This window comes from Rana temporaria, chromosome 3 (assembly GCF_905171775.1).
Source record: "Rana temporaria chromosome 3, aRanTem1.1, whole genome shotgun sequence".
In the NCBI taxonomy this organism is placed as follows: Eukaryota; Metazoa; Chordata; class Amphibia; order Anura; family Ranidae; genus Rana; species Rana temporaria.
In genome coordinates, this window is record NC_053491.1 from 361,333,861 (window position 1) to 361,350,725 (window position 16,865).

At 42.3% G+C, this 16,865-nt stretch overlaps 1 protein-coding gene across 5 annotated transcripts in view; it reads right to left on the bottom strand.

Moving 5' to 3' along the window:
- CACNA2D4 (calcium voltage-gated channel auxiliary subunit alpha2delta 4) overlaps nt 1-16,865 on the bottom strand; it is a 355,329-nt gene that overhangs the window by 2,711 nt on the left and 335,753 nt on the right. For 4 of the 5 annotated variants that reach the window (XM_040345311.1, XM_040345314.1, XM_040345310.1 and 1 more), the window contains 7 exons: nt 14,438-14,513; nt 13,539-13,591; nt 10,941-10,996; nt 10,495-10,515; nt 6,396-6,513; nt 2,496-2,608; nt 1,069-1,151 (listed from right to left, as the gene is read on the bottom strand). In XM_040345311.1, the coding sequence (XP_040201245.1) occupies nt 1,069-1,151; nt 2,496-2,608; nt 6,396-6,513; nt 10,495-10,515; nt 10,941-10,996; nt 13,539-13,591; nt 14,438-14,513 (520 nt within the window). The remainder of the gene's footprint in view (nt 1-1,068; nt 1,152-2,495; nt 2,609-6,395; nt 6,514-10,494; nt 10,516-10,940; nt 10,997-13,538; nt 13,592-14,437; nt 14,514-16,865) is intronic. The other variant, XM_040345313.1, reaches the window with a different exon arrangement.

The following is a 16,865-nucleotide window of genomic DNA, read 5'->3' on the forward strand; positions in this document are numbered from 1 at the left end:
AAGAACTTTATCTCCATTGTTTATATGTGGTACGTGATGTTCAAGTTTATCTCTCAGCTACAGCTTCTTCTTAACAGTCTGACTCTGTCATTTCTGAAGGTCACCGTCGGGGTCAACCTGCCTCACATTCCTCCATCGTTAGGTGGATTTGACAACTTGCCATTTAAGCTCATGATCTCAATGCAAAGTTCCACCTTTCCCTGTCAAGTGCTTATTGGACTTTTTCAACATTCGGCATCTGTTTCCAGATTTGCCTTGTAAATCAGATTTAGTGTTCACATGTTCATTATGTTTTATAAGGTGGATGTTCAGGCCTCAGCCAATGCCAGCTTAGATTGTGAGGTTAATCAAGCAGCTCTGTAGACTCTATTGAGCTTCCTGTGTTAGAATTTTGGTTTGCATGGACCTGTTCCCTTTGCTGTTTTGCCCACCCCCTCAGTTGGACTGCTATTTGACAACCCAATGTGCCTGAGCTTCTACTTTTCTGTCCCTTATTGTACCATTAAGGAAATAGGATTTTTGACTTACCGTAAAATGTTTTTCTTATACAGAAAGTGACACTTGTCTCTCTCCCCTCTATTCTTATAAACTACTCCTACTAATACTTGCTCCAAAACTGAGGCAGGCTGGGAAGGGGAGGGCTTATACTGGACCTTGGTTATAGATTTCCCAGTGTACAAGCTCCATAAAGAAATTGTTTGACCAGTTTAGTGTGGAGGAACTCGTGGCCTGCACAGAGCCTTGATTTCAGCCCCATCAAACACGTTTGGGATGAATTGGAGATCTGACAATGCCAGGCACTCTTTTCCAACGCCAGTACCTTACCGCAATAATAGGCACCAACTTCCACAGGCACACTCCAAAGCCTTCACAGAAGAGTGGAGGCAACTCCATATTAATAACCATGATTTTGGAATGAGGTTTCAAACAAGCTCACTGTAGGTGTGAATGTCAGGTGTCCATAAACATTTGGCCATATAATTTAGAACAGTAGTTAAATTAGAAGGGCCCAAAAATTGTTCTTACACCGGGGGCCTTTTGATGACTTTTTCCTTCAGTGGTACTTACCTCTGGGTGGAAGTCATGACAGGAGTGCGGCCGCCGTCTCAGTTTCTGGGATCTCATTCGCTCACACTTCACAGAAGCGTTATGTGCGACCAAGTTAAGGTGACAAACACTGGAGTGTGTGTATGTATGTGTGTATTTATATATATATAAATATATATATATAAATAATAAATATAGTTATTTATTAGGGTTGCACCGATACCAGTCATTTTTGAGAGTATCCGATACTGGAAGTTTCTAGGGAGCGGATCGCCGCCTCCTACCCTCCGGACAGTGCCATCCCCGCCTCCACCTCCCAGTGGCATCGCTAGGTGCAGGCCCGCCAGCCCATCCTAACGGCCCGCCAGCCTCTCCTCGCTGCATACCTCCCTCCTCCTGCTCTGACTCTGGGCTCTTCCTGGCTGGATGCAGAGGCTCTGTGTGTATCCTGTTGCACTGAGCAGCAAGGCTCTCTCCCTCCTCGGAGTGCTGTCCAGCCAGCTCCTCTCCCACGAGACAGACGATGCGGCTGGATCTTTGGGGGTGCTCCCCAGACTTCAGTTGTGGCCCCCCCACCATGGACATTGTGGCTGCTGAGCTTCTCTTCAATCCCTGCACTCAGGGCTGGGACAAGAGGCTGAGGACAGAAGTGTCAGCAGGAGGAAAGGAGGAGAAGGCTCTCTCCCATCCTGTTAGTGGAGTGCTCCTCTATAGAGTACCTGTACCATGCCTGCAGTCTCTGGCTGTCACTCTGCCTGTTTCCTCCTCCTTTCCTCTACCAGCTGTCACCTCTGCCCCCATGTCTCCCAATAACCCTCCTATCCCCATCCCCCCCAGTGATCACAGTCTTTGCCGTCCCAACTCTCCCACCCCACAATCCCTATTTCTCCCCACCCTCACTTACCCTCTACTCCCACCCTGCCGCCACCCAACTCCATAACAACAACCCCCCGCCGCCACCTCCCAAACCACCCCCTTCCTAGGTGATAGGTATCGGTGAGTACCTGCAAAAAAGCATCAGCTCTCGTACTCTGTGTTATATAAATATCTGACCTTAAATTACACAGCGATGGCTCTGGCTTTACTGGATGCATGCTTGTCATTGGCCAACAACTAAAAATTTTCTGCAGCCAGAGACAGCCTGGTAACTAGCATTTTTCAGGAAGTCTGCAATCAAAACCTGTATATTTATTACCACAGAGCCTGAAGCTGGCCTTTAGGTATACTTTGGGGTGTCTTGTTTTTTTTAAACTGTGTGGAATTGTTTATTGAATGTCTAAATCATGTGTAGTGTATTGGGAGGATGAGATGCATCCTAGGGTAGAAGCAGCGGCTATCAGCCTTTGAGCAGTATCAGTGGATTGACGCACAGTATATGGCTTGTAAAGGCTGGAGCTCCTGTACATTGAAGGTCAGCTTGCATGATACCAATCACGTATAAAGGATATATTTAACTTCTTTGGCTTGTAATGAAACTTGCGAGAAAATGCTGCAGTCACAGACGGAGTCGCTGACAAGAAGGAGAAGATTACTGTTCACAACCTGCTGCATGACGAACATCCTGCAGAGAAAAAGCAGAGAAGGCAAGAGAAGATATATATATAGATTATTCCAACCAAAGCCTGCTCATGTAAAGTAAATGTACAATACTTTGTTTTTATACATTTTATAATGGACTAAATATGCAATTTTAAACATTTTTAAATTTTGTGATGTAAACATGTAATCTTGCACTTACCTATTTAATATCTACCTACTTCAGTCAGTCTGTAAAACTTTATACTCCTTTTTACAAGTTTACCAGAGTATTCTTAGCTGCTTTGTTTAAAGCATGAAGTTTTACAGAGCCCGACAGCACACATAAATATCTATTTATGAGCAAGTCTAAAGGAAAGGGCTTCAGCTTTTCTCTCTCCTTAAAGCGGAGGTTCACCCGCACAGGACACTATTTCCCCCTAGATGAATGCTCGTTTTGTCTAGGGGAATCGGCTAGTTGTTTTAAAATATGATCCGTACTTACCGTTTATGAGATGCATCTTCTCCGCCGCTTCCGGGTATGGGCTGCGGGACTGGGCGTTCCTATGTTGATTGACAGTCTTCCGAGAGGCTTCCAACGGTCGCATCCATCGTGTCACGATTTTCCGAAAGAAGCCGAACATCGGTGCGCAGGCGCAGTATAGAGCCGCACCGACGGTCGGCTTCTTTCGGCTACGAGTGACGCGATGGATGCGACCGTCGGAAGCCTCTCGGAAGACTGTCAATCAAGAAGGAACGCCCGCTCCCGAAGACCCATACCCGGAAGCGACGGAAGAAGATGCATCTCGAAAACGGTAAGTACGGATCATATTTTAAAACAACTAGCCGATTCCCCTAGACAAAACGAGCATCCATCTAAGGGGAGAAGATAAAAAAAATATATAATTGGGTGAACTCCCGCTTTAAAAAAAAAACTAGTGTTCTGTGACACCAGTATAATTCATTTATACAGTACATGCTGTATAAAATGCTTTTTTGAAAAGTTAATATCTATAGACATAAAAAAAATATATATAAAATATCAGATTGAAAATGCATATACCTAAAACAAAATTGATTTAGAAGCCTTTAAACGCTAAACCCACCCTGCATATAGTATATTACAGCTAATCAGTCCTAGGATGTGTTGGCTGCATTCGTTTCGTTTCGTGCATTTTTCTGTTATTTTCACCCTGTGATACCACCAGTAACACACTTCCTGTCCTAGAGTGACGACGTTCACTTACCATTCTGTATCTATGGAAAGGCATCATTGTTGCACTAGGACAGGAAGCATGGTAGGACTACAAAATACTTCCCACTCCCCTCATCCCCATAAGCTGTGAACTACATAACTGATAAGAGAGCAGCAGAGGCAGAGATTACAGAATGTTATAAGCTTGCAGGATTAACAGGTATTTTCTGCACTTATTGAATATATAACAAAATACTCAATGCTAGATTTAACAGGCCTAAAGGGAACAAATAAGAGAAATTCATTGTTCGGATTTACACGCTGCTCGTGGTTTAGAGCCTGGAGTGCAGCCAGCTAGCCACAAGATGGCACTCACAGCATAGACCAGAAGTGAAGGTAACACATACAGACCATTAGGTAACTGCCTTATATACTAATTTATACTGTGACATTAAAGGAAAGCTCTAGTAAATAATCATTGGTGAGGTACTGTAGGTCTAATGTGTGTGTGTATACATATATTTGTGCTGTCCTTTACCAGATACAGCTCTCCAAAAACTTTGACAAGAGCACAACAATCCTATAACAGGAACTACTTCATAGTAAGGGAATAGAAACACTGAGCTAATGGAACTGCTGAAATCCCATCAGAGTTCATTGGAATTAAAGATAGGTGTAGTTTACATATTACCCCTACTAAGGACCCACAGTCCTGCTTGAATAATTCCTGAAGAACTCCACCTGTTTTCATTATCTTGCTCTATTATTGCATATGTCTTTTTTTAAATATTCTTTATTTATTTTTTCAGACATTGCATAATTTTCCATTACATATACATATATACAAATCGTTTCCCATCAACTCTCACATTTACATTGCCCAGCCCTGCCTGTATCCTCCAGTCCTGGCACGCTGGGTTCTGTACCCTCCTTATCTTATCTTCAAATATCCCTCTAATTCTCAATGATCTTATTCTTTAATTATCAATATGTTACCCACGCATCCCTCTTATTTACCCCCCCCCATCCCTCTTGCCCCCCCCCCCCCCCCCCACCAAGCCTCTCCTTCCCTAGACCAAGGACAAAAATAGCCTCAGTCTCACAAAGCAGGCCCAAAATAAACTTATTCAGAAAACAAAAACCTACAACCCAAGTCCCACCTCCCCCTTTCCCCCACCCTTCCACCTCCCCTCTCCAAGTCGCCCCCCCTGTTGAAGGAATAGGGCCTCCGAATTATACTATCAGACAGGCGGACTTATTCCTCCCTTATATTCCCCAGAAACCTCTTCCCCTCTTCTGTATATACAAATACATTCCATGGTGTCCATGTTTCATTGTATTGCTCTTTTCTATCTTGAGCCAAAAGCACCAAGTCTTCTATGGCCCCCACATTTCTAACCCTATTAAGCCATTCTGCTATAGACAGTGGCCTAGGATTTTTCCAGTTTCGAGCAATACCTGCCTTGGCCTCGTGAGTAAACTGTATTTCTATCTTTTGCCATTAAAAGTTAAAATATAAAATAAAAGAAGAACTCTACTCGAATAGGAGAGAATGTTGCTCATCTGTTAAAATCAGTAAATACAACAGACTAATGTGACCTTGACAACAATAGGAAAACAGTTATTGGTTTTAGAAAGTGTTCAAAGGAGAAAGGGGAATGCGACAGAGACTATTTTTCCCTGTGTAAAAGAAGGCATCTCATTGTTCATCCCTACTGACCAATCAAAAGCAAGTTTAGGGAGACCATGCATAATAGGGTGCTGAGGGTACTTTCTTTGATATAGCTTGGCATACACTAGTGGTGCCACGGATCGTCATTGATCCATGATCCGAACCGAAGATATTGATCCGAACTGCACACACGTGATCCGTGGATTGATTTCTGAAAAAAAAAGTTGTGCGCATGTTCAGTCCACACACAGCGTGGTCATGGCGAGCGGAGGAATGGAGGAGCTTGAACGCCCTGCGTCATTTAAATCCCCTGTATGGAAGCATTTTGGCTTCCCTGTCAAATATAATGATGAAGGAAAGAGGTCAGTGGATAAAACCGTGATGTCTGTGGCACAAGAAAGCCAAATGACAGTGGAAACACATCAAGCATGGCCACGCATTTGAAGCAACATCACCCCGGTGTTTCACTGACAGGAGTGATAACGAAAGCTGCTTAACAACCGCAACATTTAAGCCGCTCCTTGTTGCACAATCAGACCGGGCTAAAGCCATCACAAACGCTATCGGTGTGTTTATAGGTACACCCATGAGGCCATATTCGGTTGTGCAAAACAAGGACTTTAAACACATGCTGAAAGTACTTGAGCCACGTTACAACATTTTTTTTTTCTTTTTTGCTGATTTGAAAAATGATCCGATCCGTGACTCTGATCCGAGAAACGATCCGAACCGTTAGTTTTTTTGATCTGTTGCACCCCTAGCATACACCAAGATCCCCAGGTCTTCAGACTACATCATCAGGAACCTGGATGATAGTACAGTCTTCAAAGGACAGCAGGAGCAAAGGGAAAAAAATGACTAACTTTCTTGATTTGCCTAGGTAATAAAAGAGCTTGGGTATGAAGGGGACAAACACCCTGTAACGTGAACATTTGAAGTTGGTCTTTGTAGGTAGACAAGACTCACTTTTGGCAGTCGCCGCACTCGATGAGTCCATTGGCCTCCTGGATTGAGGTTTCATGTATGAAGGCTGGGTATTCAGTGTCACAGGGCTGTAACATGTCATGCTTTTTGTGCTTGTGAGCTGGAGATAGAAGAATGAATTCAGATGGGTATACATTTCATAAACTCAAACTTTTGTGTAAGTAGCAAAATCCTTCAATAGTAGTTGATAAATGGATACAAACTAAACATTTTGTTGCTGCAAATGGCCCAAAGTCCAAAGGTGTCTTTACACTGGACTGCAAATTTTGCAACTGCAAGGTATTGTACCTTACATCTGACAAGATTATAAGTGATCATAGGTGAATGATGTACACCAGTGGTCATCAACCCTGTCCTCAGGACCCACTAACAGGTCAGGTTTTAGGCATTACCTTGGGGAGATGCAGACCAGAATACTGCAATCATTGAGCAGCAAATGATATCACCTGTGATGTATTTCAGTTATCTTGCAAACCTGGCCTGTTAGTGGGCCCTGAGGACAGGAGTTGATGACCACTGATGTACACAACATATGATGATGAATACTTGTGGAAAATATGTCTATTTCCAGTCATATGTTGGGATGGTCGATGCTCAGGCTATCCCAATCCTAGGTCCACTTAAGATGTAGAATAGAACTGCTGCAAATAAAAAAACAAAAACAAAGGTTTTATGCTGTTTGACTGCTAGCAGAGGTGTCCATAGAAGGATGGAGTGTGGACGGACGAGTAATGAATAAATATTTATTTAGAACACCTACATTGGCTTTCTAATAAAGAAACCTTCGTTATGAAATTTGTCATTTTGTTTTGTTACTTTGCGGTCTGCACTATTGCGCATTCCATTCCTCCATTGGTGTCTCTGCTATTTATTTCTTCTATTCCCTGCAACTCCATGCTAAAATACTGATGTCTCTCAAGTGGACCTAGAATTGGGCTACCCCGAGCATTGAGGGTGACCATACCCAACATCTGCATGCAGACAGATATATTATCCACAAGTGTTTATCGCAAGTTATGTACTCAAGTCACCTATGGTCATTCAGAAGCTCCTAAGATTCAAGTTACAATCCCTCGCGATTTAAATTTTTGCTGAACGATTGCCTGTTTCTAATCTTAACGGAGTTCTTCCTTTTTTCCACTCCGGGAACCATAAAAATAGCATTTGGACAAAATAAACATTGATTTTATTTCTTGACTACAACAGTGCAGCAGTGAAGCTACATTTCACGGACATGCCATCATTTGTCTTCTTTTGCACATGTGGCTTCAACATACACATGGGCCAAGAGTATGAACTACTCACAGTTCTGTTAGATAGAGCATAATACAAACTCTGCTACTGAAAATTTACAGGCTTGGTTCACACTTGTTGCGGCCACGGCTCACAGCAGGGGATTCGGTGCGCCCCTGTTCACTGATTCGTGTGCGAACCAGGTCCAAGTTTCTGCCTGAATTTGCACCTTATTTGGAGCCAAAGACACACAGAACTCTTTCCAAATGTGGAAAGCTGACCACCCCAGAGGTGTGTGAACCAGCTCCATTGAGAGCTGGTCACACTCTCGAATAGGATGCGGAGAAACCTACATTCAATTTTCATAAGTTTGAACCCAGCCTCTTTTTGATTCCTTCCTTAACTAACTGCACAGCTCATATAACGGGAGATGGAATAAAGTTTATTTGGACTTTTAGATACTTTAAAGGGGCCATTGGATAAAAGAACTGTTCCTAGATATGGCTAAAATTTGGCAGACAGTGCTATCCTCTAGCCAAAAAAATAATCTATGGGGTGCAGGGTATGTGTAGGCAACCTGCCACCAGAATGAGGGATGTAATGAGTATGTAAATGTAGTTATTAAAGTGGACCTGTCAGATACATTTTGTCATGTAAATTGCAGCATACCACGTAATGTGTCATTATAACACAACAGGTATTTATTTATTTACCGTATATACTTGAGTATAAGCCGACCCGAATATAAGCCCAGGCACCTAATTTTACCACAAAAAAATGGGAAGACTTCTGGAGTATAAGCTTAGGGTGTCCATCTGCATGCCTCACTGTGTCCATGTGCATGTCTCACTGTTCCCATGCCTCACTGTGCCCATGACTAGACATACGTTTAACATGGGAGTATATAGAAGGGGTGCCTGGCTTGAAAAATTGGTGCTCCCAGGCCGTAGGTCCCCCAGACAGCAAACTTTGCACACTTGTAGAAGAGAACTGGGGCTACAGGTGTGCAAAGTTATGGCCAGCCAGTACCGGGTCCCCAAAGTCCGGGAGATCAGGAGCAAAAAGGTGACTCAAGTATAAGCCAAATGGGGGCATTTTCAGCACCAAAAAATGTGCTGAAAAACTTGGCTTATACTCGAGTATATACAGTATCTGCAATCATTTTTATACATTCAGCACCTTGCCTTCTACATTCCACGTATATTTCATACAGCCATAAACAATAAAATAACTGGCTGATCATCAGGAATACTCAAGTACCTTCCAATATGGGATACACCAGCCAGTCTCTCCCCTTTTTTAGGACCATAATCTATTCAGAATTAATGAAGACGGAGCTAAACCCAGGGTTACAAGCCACCTATTCCAATTGTTTTCAGATGTATTTGGGTAGTTTGTGTGTTGGTAAATTAGCTTTTCCTTAGATAAAGTATGATTTATTTTTGTATTCAGCTTCTCCAAGGTGGGGGGAATAGGGGGATAACCATTTTTGAGCAATTAATTTGCAGGGTTGAAAGAACACTCGAGTAATAAGGACATATGTATTTTCTGGTAAAGTAGCCCTGTCCAACATGTTCAATAAACATATCCCTGGATCCTCTGCTAAAGTAACCTGGTAAAAAAAAATCTTATAGTAGTAAAAACTCCTTTCCAATATCTATGACGTTTTGGACAACAGATACTGTATTTATTACCTCTCAGAGATCACAATACTGGCTCTGACAATGGTCTTCCTCTGATTTTCTCTCCAGAAGGTAGGAGAAAGGGTCACCATCTATTTTCTGGACTGATCTACCAGCTCACAGATGACACAATCATGTAAAGCCTGGTGTTTGTGCCATTCTTGCTAAACTCTCTGATCACTGGGGGAGGGGAGACAGAGGAAATGCTTTCTCCTGCCTGCAGCAGACTGATGACATCATCTCAGTCTAGGAAAATTCATTGAACTAGAGCTCAAGGATGGCTTTTCTGAAACTGAATACTACTGCTCTATATTGATACATGTCTGGAATTTATTTATGCAGACTTTTAAAGTTATCGAGGGGTCAAGTAACAGTTTAGCTTACAGAGCACATCAAAGCCCTGACTTAAATACACAAATTGTTTCAACAGCTGGAAAGTAATGTCGTACTCATATGATCTCCTGCTGTGCTTCTACGGCTTACACAGACTGCAATTCTGCAGATCTGCCTCACTTCCCCTTCTCCTTCTTGCTCTTTGGTCTGCTAGTTAATATCCAAACCATTGTGACATCTACTCTGAGCTCCTGTAAGCCCACCCAAGTCCTGCCCCCTCTCACATTAGCTTACAGGATAGCATCTCCAAGTACAACTGGAGGGAGTATAAAGTGGTTGTAAAAGTAAAAGTTTTTTTTTTTTTACCCTAATGCATTGTCTGCAACTTTTAATAGTAGCAGACCCCCCAGCGATCCGGCACTGTGCGCATCTTCAGCAGCTCTTCTCCACTCTCCCCGGTCCCACAGGCTTGGCTGAAAGCAGCGGCAGCCATTGGCTCCCGCTTCGGTCAGTCAAAATCTGTGAGCAGAAAGCCAGGCTGTATGTCTGAATAGAAACTTCTTGTGGTGGGCACTCGGCGAGGGGGAGGAGCCAGAAGCGCTGGCAGACGACCCCAGAAGAGGAGGATCTGGGCTGCTCTGTGCAAAACCATTGCACAGAGCAGGTGAGTAGAACATAACATGTTTGTAAAGCTTTTTTTTTTTTTAAATAACAATCACTTTAATATAAAGCACATTTTTTAGTTATGTAAAAAAATATGATATTGTGACTTCTAAAGAAATACATTGAGATAAGGGGTGGCCTTGATTATCATACCACCCTCTTATACTTACAGTGATGAAAAAAGGATTTTGCTGGAGGTCACATGGCGGGTCACATGATGAATGAGGGAGTCGATGAGTTCACATGAGTGGAGGGTTGATGAAAGAGATGAGGAGAGATGATGGGATATCATGAATCACATGTGGCAATAACTACTACACATCATGCCCTATTAGAATCATTGCAAGAAAAAGACACTAAAAATACACAGCTCCAACATGAATCTACCTTACTTCTGGAAATATGCAAACTCCACCCATTTCCAAGTAAAGTCCCGCCTACACCTGGATGACATTAGCAGTTACCAGGTTCCTTCAATAAATTAGGTTAATTTTATATGTACAGCTCAGGTATAATTTGAGCTAAAGGAGCCATGATCTAATATAGGAGATCTGCACTAATACACAGTCATTGCTCAAGTGCTCGGAAAGGACGGGATCAGTATGGAGAGCTCTACCTTCTGCAGTGTTCTCCGATGACCAGAAGGGACATAGACTGAACTCCAGGACAAACCTGCAAGACAAAAGGTGTGTGGGGTGGAAAGGTGAGTTTTTACTTTTCAAAGGTAATCTGATTTCTTTGGCCACTTTCACACTGGGGCGGGAGGTGCGTCGGCGGTTAAAACACTGCTATTTTTAGCGGCGCTTCACTGCCAATTTCGCGGCGATATTCAGCCAATATCGGGGCGGTTTTACCCCCGCTAGCGGGCGAGAAAGGGTTAAAAAATTATGCAAAGTGCCTCTGCAGAGGCGCATTGTCGGCGGTATAGCCACGGTGTCCCATTGATTTCAATGGGCGGGAGCGGTGGAGGAGCGGTATACACAACGCTCCTTCACCGCTCTAAAGATGCCGCTAGCAGGACTTTTTTTTACCATGCTGCTAGTACACCGCTCCAGTGTGAAAGCCCTCTGGGCTTTCACACTGGAGACACAGCAGCGGCTGTTTAGGGTCAGTTTGCAGGCGCTATTTTTAGCGCAATAGCGCCTGCAAACCGCTCCAGTGTGAAAGGGGGCTTAAACTTTTTTAACACAGGCGATGATACCCATATAGCTTGAATAGACAGTTTTTTGCAGCATCTTAACTTCCAGGACTAGCGGGGCTTTTCTATGTCTACACAAGCCAAATAACAAGAATAAAATCCATTAAATGCACATATGATCTTATTGGAAACTTTTTTTTTGCCATGCCAACAAATGGCAGGTCTCTTTAAAGCATAACTCCACTTTTGTTGAGAAAAAAACATTCCCCATGGTGATCTATGTACATTGCAAGGATTATAACAAACTTTGTTGCAGATTCCTACCTTTTGTTATTTATGTGTGTTTCTCTGTGCCTCTGTTCTGAGTGAGTGTAATGGGAGTGGTTTCATAATTAACTGTCAGGTGTGGAGCTGAAGGCCACTAATGAGAAAATCTGCTGAGCCTGCCTCCCTTTAGACGTGTTCCCAATTGAAAGTATCAAATAAATTTTTTGTTGCAAGGGATGCCTGAAATGTTTTTTGTATCTTAGGCAGACGTCTGGGAAAATTGGTGCGTCAATCACACAAGCAGTAAATTATGTTTATGAGGAGTGGTCAGTACACACTCTGTGTACATAACAACCCCATGTAGCCATATAGCAATGCATTCTACATTGACTGCATTTGAAAAGGAAAGGTCAGTTTTAATAACATTCAATTACAATATGATTAGTGTCGCAATTATATTATTTTTTTCTTTATTTGCTATTATTTCCCCCACGAAAGTGGAGTTACCCTTTAACGTGAATATTTTTATCAATGTTTGTGAATGTTATAAGAAACTTGTCCATCCCTTGGTTACCCAGAAGTCATGAAAGCATGGATACCCAGCCAAATTTTGCGGCATCAGTATGTGTTAGTTAAAACGTTGACAATTTTTTAAAGGGCATGTAAGGATTTACTTTGTGGTTTCTTTTTTCTTCTTGTTCAATGGTTTTATTGAAAGTTTTCAATACAGAGATTCCACAGAACCCATGAATAGTTCTACACATATAAGTATTTAATTTGGTACACTGTTTTAGCATAAACCCTGCTCTAATTTATTTATTACTGGCTGACAAGGCTATACGTTTCTTTAAAAAATATTTTCTTTTTTTAATACTAGAATTGCATCAGACAATTACAGTATTAAACAGAGATACCCTGCCATCTAGAGGCTGCAGTATTTTCTGAAAGCTGAAGCTACTTTTTTTGCTTAATGAAGCCTGCAACTTGGTTGCAATTACATTGATCTCTAATGGGTGGGCACCAACATAAAAGCGGTGAAGCGGGTTTCTCTGATGGGTTGCCAAGAGCTGTTATTTTACCAGGAAAGATGCGGCTGCATTAAATGTTTGACAGTTTAACAATCAGCTTTGTATCTGCCGCCCGAATGAAGAGAGCATCGGGTTTATTGGCACAGTGGGAAAATAAATATGTTACATCGAAAGGTCCATAAATTACTTTATATGTGAACCTGCTAGAAATACTCTGACTGCCACATTTAGTGGGAAACTATAGGTGTTTATTGGAAATAATCCTTTTTTTAAAACTAGTTAAAAAAAAGAACAATTAGGAATTTTCCTTTCCTTTGTGTGTAGACCTGTCTCTGACAATTGCCCAGCTTGGAAATGCCACATTTGTGAGGAAATGGGAACAAATGAAAATTCCAGTCTGGTGGTGTCTGTAAACATTCCTCCCTCAATTAACATATGATATTTTTAGCTACATTGATTGAATAAAGACACAATCAATTTATTTATATCATCAGAACCCTAAATCTGCAGACTAGAAAGGTAAAGATCCCTTTGTAATTAATCTGAAAAAACATTTACCATGTGGCACATTCACAGGTATGTCCAAATGCCACAGAGTGATGGCTTTGTTGGAAAGGCATCAACTACTGCTGGGAAATTTTACTATTGTGAGAGGGGCAGAGACACAAAAATAATGCCGGAAAATCTCACACTTGTGGAAGGAACAGATACACAAACTCCAAAATAAAGTATTGGCTCTGAATGGAGTTCCTGAATCTTTAAATACATATTAGACACTTACACGACCAGGTTGCTAAGAAGCCACTGGGCAGCCGATATCAATGCAAAAAGAGGCTGAAAACGAGAAATAAGATGAGATTAGTGCCAAGGAGCCCCAGTAACTTTCTCACGAATAATGCCTAGTACACATGATGAGATAATTGGATTAGAACACCTGATAGTTTTTATAGCTGTATCGCTAGGTAGCGTCACCCTCTCCATTTATCCCATTTACTATCATCATTGAAAGTGAAAGTAAAAGAAAATCCCAAATTTTGGGTTTTCCCCAGAAAAGTAATAGAGGGAAAATCTTCCTATGGTGACACTAATTCTGGTGGCTTGGGGTCCCCCAAGGGATTCTCTTAATTTTCATGGATTTCCTCTCACTTCCTGTCTGGCTATGGGACAGGAAGTGAAGGGAAATCTCTGCAATGGGACACAGATGGAGAAAACAATTTTGACAGGGGTTATAACCCTCCCTTGCTCTATTCAAAATGAAAAAAAAAAAAAAGTTTTGCATATAGTTCTACTTTAACTCTAGTAACCTATACGTTTGTGATATCAGACTAGCATGCAAAAAAAAAACAAAAAAAACAAAAAAAAAACAGATCATTCGTCTGATATTCTCATTGTGTGTACCAGGCATAAGTCTTAAATTCCAGAGATCAAATACATCTATCATGGCTTTGAATTCAGAATCGTGGTCATAATTCGTAAAAACACATTGTGCTGCCATTTTGTGGATATATACTGCTTACGGCACACTGTCTCCTTCCATTGGTTGAGGAACTATAAGTACCAGCACAGCAACTGACCGGGTTGGTTTGGCATTGTAGTTCCTCAACAACTGATTGACCATGGTCATGTCTGCCCCAGCAATTTTCTATCTGACCAGCCATTTGGTCCTACATATCATCTTACATTAAGAAGAGTGCGTCCTCCACTGTGATGGAGATAGGGGTGTTTACACATCGCCTGGTAATCGTACAAAGTCACCCTGTAAGAAAAGAACCATACATGGGATAAGTCCTCCCTTTAGGATTGCCAAACAGCAAGTTTATTATTTTGTTTATAGACAGCCATTGTAAAAAAGTCTAAAATATTTATGGACACATCACCCTAACAGTATTACACTGCCCACAAATATAGGACATACAGGGCAATGTTCACAAATATCTGACACATATCAGCCCCTACTGTAGCCTCTCACCATGTGACTTGCTACCAAGTTACAATTTTGTAGTCTATGTAGAATATATGTTATTTGGATGAGGGTACGGTTTTATGTCTTAATAAATTTATTTTATTTGAGACTATACTTCAAATTTGTCAATTTTGTAGTCTGATGACTAAGAGCGATGAGACTGAGGAAATGCCACCTTCTGCCAGCAGCAGACTGATTACATCATTTCAGGCTGGACTCAAGCACAAGGAAGGCTTTTTATCTAATTGAAAACATTGTTTTGAAGGTTTCTAGGAATTTAAGACAGCATTTGGAGTCATATGCAAAAACTGACATTGTCCCCGCACAGGGAGTGACATTGAGTGCAAGATCAGAATACATAATGACTATAGCTCATCAATGCCAATGGACAATGCAGGTTTGGGAGACTGGAAAAAAAAAACAGGCTTGAAAAAGTGTAAAAGAAAAAAAAAGTGAAAGAAGAAAAAGGCGAGAGGGGGAGGGGGGGGGGCTAGAAAAGGGTCAGGATCTTAGTAGAAAAAAGAAGGGGGAACCCAGGAAACAGTCTTATTTTTTTTTTTTTTAAACATCCTTTATTTAAAGAAAGAAGTGTGCCTTATACACTTTACAGAAAAACAGTATACAAATTAAATTATTTAGGAAGAACAGAGAGGGGGGAGCCTTTTCAAAAGCACCACTAGGGGGGTTGGTTGAATGGTGATATCAAATAGCTGCGATAACATCCAAAAAGCTGCACACCAGAATGTCACCATGATAGGGCAGGTCCACCAAATGTGAAGATAAATTCTGTGGTTTGCACATCCCAGAAAGCACACAGAGGGTTAATTTGGGGCATATTTCGTTTTCCCAGCCAGGACAAGATACCATCTGTAGAGCACCTTATAAAAGCCAAAATGTTTTCTAAAGCAGAAAGGGTTGACTGCCATACTTCGCTCCAGTCTTCCAGTTCCAAGGAGACCTCTAAATCTGTGGTCCATTTGCAAACATATAATGGTAGAGGGGTGGGAAGGTTGTACAACAGATGAAGATAGAGTCTGAAGAATATACATTTTGTGTGTGGATCAGAGGAACAGAAACGCTTGAACATATGCACACGGATATCTGTAGGGAAATATTTTTTAACCTGGAGGTAACGAAACATCTCTGAATGTGGCAGTTTAATTTATTCATGTAACACAAGGAAAGTTTTAGTAGAGGTCGAAGTAGTAAGTGGATGCACTCTTCAAAAATTTTACCGGGACCAAATTCAGAAGGAGGATGGAGAAACATGGGCTGGATAAAAGAATGGATGGCTAAGAAAGAAGAGTAGTGGGACATGCAGGGCCGGATTTCCCACAAGGCCAACAAGGCCAGGCCTCAGGGCGGCACCGCGCGGCAGAGGAGACAAGGAATTTTATCAGCGGTGCGGGCCGTGCGGTGGCGGAGAGAGATTACATCTTCTCTCATTGTTCGCACTGCTGTTCCAACTTCCGCCCTTACTTACAGGCTGCGTGACACAGAAGAGAGACAATTACGTCATCTCTCACCGCCCGCCCTCACTCTCATCTCTCACTCAAATCTCATGTGCCTCTGTTTCACGGTTAACCTGCAGCTAGTTTCCCCGCGTGGGAGAGGAGAGGCTGACAGCATTGTACCTGGCTGCAAGTACTCTGCAATGCTGGAGGGGGGCTTGATTTTACATGCAATTAGTGACAAACTGATACTTTTTGAGTGGCAGCCAGGTAACTGTGGCAATTCCCATTCTGCTAGCAGGCAGTGTGGCAAGTGACATCCCCATCTCGTGGCAGGCAGTTGTGGCAAGTGACATTCCCATCTGGTGGCAGGCAGCGTGGCAAGTGACATCCCCATCTGGTAGCAGGCAGCGTGGCATCTCCATCTGGTAGCAGGCAGTGTGGCAAGTGACATTCCCATCTGGTGGAAGGCAGTGTGGCAAGTGACATCCCCATCTGGTGGCAGGCAGCGTGGCAATTGACATCACCATCTGGTGGCAGGCAGCGTGGCAAGTGACATTCCCATCTGGTGACAAGCAACGGTGGCAAGTGACACGCTCAGGGCTCACACTCATTCTGCTTTATGTTGAGTTTAACTATTTCATTTTATATTACAATGTAATGATAGAAATAATGCATTTCAATCATCCTGACA